Source organism: Montipora capricornis, chromosome 1 (assembly GCF_036669925.1).
Source record: "Montipora capricornis isolate CH-2021 chromosome 1, ASM3666992v2, whole genome shotgun sequence".
NCBI classification, from domain to species: Eukaryota; Metazoa; Cnidaria; class Anthozoa; order Scleractinia; family Acroporidae; genus Montipora; species Montipora capricornis.
In genome coordinates this window covers 2326128-2328627 of record NC_090883.1, presented here as the reverse complement: position 1 = coordinate 2328627, position 2500 = coordinate 2326128, and the positions used below count along the sequence as shown (strand labels likewise).

Below are 2500 nucleotides of genomic sequence, written 5' to 3'. Positions count from 1 at the left end.
CATGAAAAATAGGAAGATATCAGTTAAATGAAAAGCGTTCGTTAATACCGTGAGGATTAAGGGTGCCGATTTGAAAGATAAATTTTTGTTCCAGATTCTTACGGCTTTCCGTCGTACCTAGATGTAGGGAAAGGCCGCAGATAGCCATGTGTTAATTTTGGAGTGGTTAGGCAGATTAAAATGGCGAGCGACTGGCTTAGATGCATCCTTGTCATTCTTCTCAACATCGCGAAGGTGTTCGCGGAATCGGTCACCTATTCGTCTACCTGTCTCACCAATGTATAATTTATTGCATAACGTACAGGTTATGCAATAAATGACATTTGCGGAGGTACATGTCAAACGATTATACATTGGTGAGACAGGTAGACGACTAAGTGACCGATTCCATTATCAACTCCGTTGATACAACCAAATTTTTGTATACCCGGAGAAAAACCTCTCGGTGCAGTAAAGAGAACCAACAAACTCAACCCACATATGACACCGAGTCTGGGAATCGAACCCGGGCCACATTGGCGGGAGGCGACTGCTCTCACCACTGCACCACGATAGTTTGCCCTCGTAAAGCCCAAACTGTTGGTGCATTCTTCAGAAGTTTGTCCTGCGTCTAAGGGACGCACCATTAGAAAAGTTATGGGAAGGGGGGGGGGGGGGGGGGGGGGGGGCCAGAGGCTGGGGAATTTTCGAGCCACATGAATTTTTTTTCCTCAACATTTCCCTTGTATGAATTTCATTTTGCCATTGCATTAAATTTTTTTGAGTTACTTGATGTGCATGAATTTTTCCATTCAATCTTCCGTTGCACGAGTCCTTTTTTTGCACCCCCCCCCCCCCCCCCACCCAATAAGGTTTCTAATGGTCTGTCCCTAACTGTCCCTAAGACACAAGTACTGAGAAAGGGACGGTTAGAAACCCCTGGACAATCTGGAAAAGGTTCAACCATAAACATTGTGTCACGTCGTGGCGTTTGGGATCTCGGGATTTTGTTGTCCCCTCATCAGTGTTCAATTTAGAAATTAGTCAAAGTGGGTCATATGTCCCATATGACATTTTAAATTGGGTCATTTAAAAAATGGTCTGGATCGAATTTTGGCCCAGCAAAATGCATTTGAATTTCTTTGCATCTGCAAGCAAGCTTTGAAGACGCGGCGTCAAACGGCCAAAGATACCAGCTTGGTCCAGACCTGCAAACTAATACTCGTTAAGTTGACATTACTGATTTCCCTACGACGCATCATAACTTCAAGTTGCTCGCGAATAAACTTTCGTGAAAGTTAACAGATTATGGGTTTAGGTCACCGTTCGGTAGTATGACTTGCCTGGCGTATAGTCCGGTGGGCTATATCGTTGTTATAAGGTTTGACATCTACTCCAGTTGCATTGATTTTGAGCAAAGCTGCGAAGTTTGGAAGGCATTTTCGCCAGCGGTCCCAGCTCGGGGACGCCAACAAGTTTGAGGTTGTAGGAGTACCTATACTCTTGGATGGCCATCGAGACTTTTGATACTTCGGTCGATAACTGCTTCGGTGACTTTTCAAGAGTAGATAATTTGTCCGGGACCCGGTCTCTAAGGACTTAATTCGTTGCGTCAGGATCCGATGCGCTTGCAACATGAATTCCCTTCAGGTTCTTGAACTTTCTTGAGTTCGGCAAAAATATCTCCCACCATTTCCTTTAGCTTCTCATTCTCAGCTTTTAGTGACTGCACAGTATCTTTAACCATTTTAAACTTTGTAGCTATACAACATGATCGTACTATCCTGGAGCTCCCGAAATTGCACTCGCACGCTAGACAAGCGTGCAAGAATTGAGTTTCAGATTTGAGGTCAGATTTCAGTTATCATGGTATCCTCGATGAAGAAGGACTGTCGATCTTCCTTCGATCCCTAGTTCCGATTGTGATTTTCATTCTCAGATGGTGGAGTTCCGCGTCTTGCAAAAGTGGCTTGAGAAAAGCTTGTTAATGAACTATTGTGTTGACGGGCACGTTCCCCCCATATGGATACAACTATCTTCTTAAAGGCTCTTCGAAATTCAGTATTAAAGTACCCGTAAATGATCGGATTTAAAGTACTGTTTAAGTTGGGTAGAATCAAGAAGATCAGGTTAAAGAGAACCTCCGGAATGTGTCTCACTATAAACATATCATACTGTTGAATAGTGAACACGATGAAAAATGGGGCCCAACACAAAGTAAAAGCCAACAGGACAATGGCGATTGTCTTAGTGATTTTGAATTCCCGCCGCACGCTCTTTCGCGTATGCCTGTCTTCCTTGCTGCTGAAGTTGGCACTCATGTGTTGCCTTTTTTTAAACTGAATCCAGACAGTGCGCAAAATCATGCTGTAACAAGTCACGAGCACAATAAGTGGGAACAGAAAAGCTACTACGTTCGCCACCGTGTAGAATTTTTTGTTGGTATTCGTACACGAGCCGTAAGCGCTCAATTGAACGCCTGGCTCTCCAGGCCAAGCGATAATAGAAAGTGTCGACAGTG

At 44.1% G+C, this 2500-nt stretch overlaps 1 protein-coding gene across 1 annotated transcript in view; it reads right to left on the bottom strand.

Annotated features, from left to right (window-relative positions):
• Positions 1-820: 820 nt before the first annotated feature.
• Positions 821-2500, bottom strand: part of LOC138050802 (D(5)-like dopamine receptor) — a 7520-nt gene continuing 5840 nt past the window's right edge. Inside the window, exon 2 of the mRNA XM_068897092.1 lies at positions 821-2500. This exon is cut by the window's right edge and continues 813 nt beyond it. Coding sequence (XP_068753193.1) covers positions 1890-2500 — 611 coding nt within the window. The 3' untranslated portion in view covers positions 821-1889.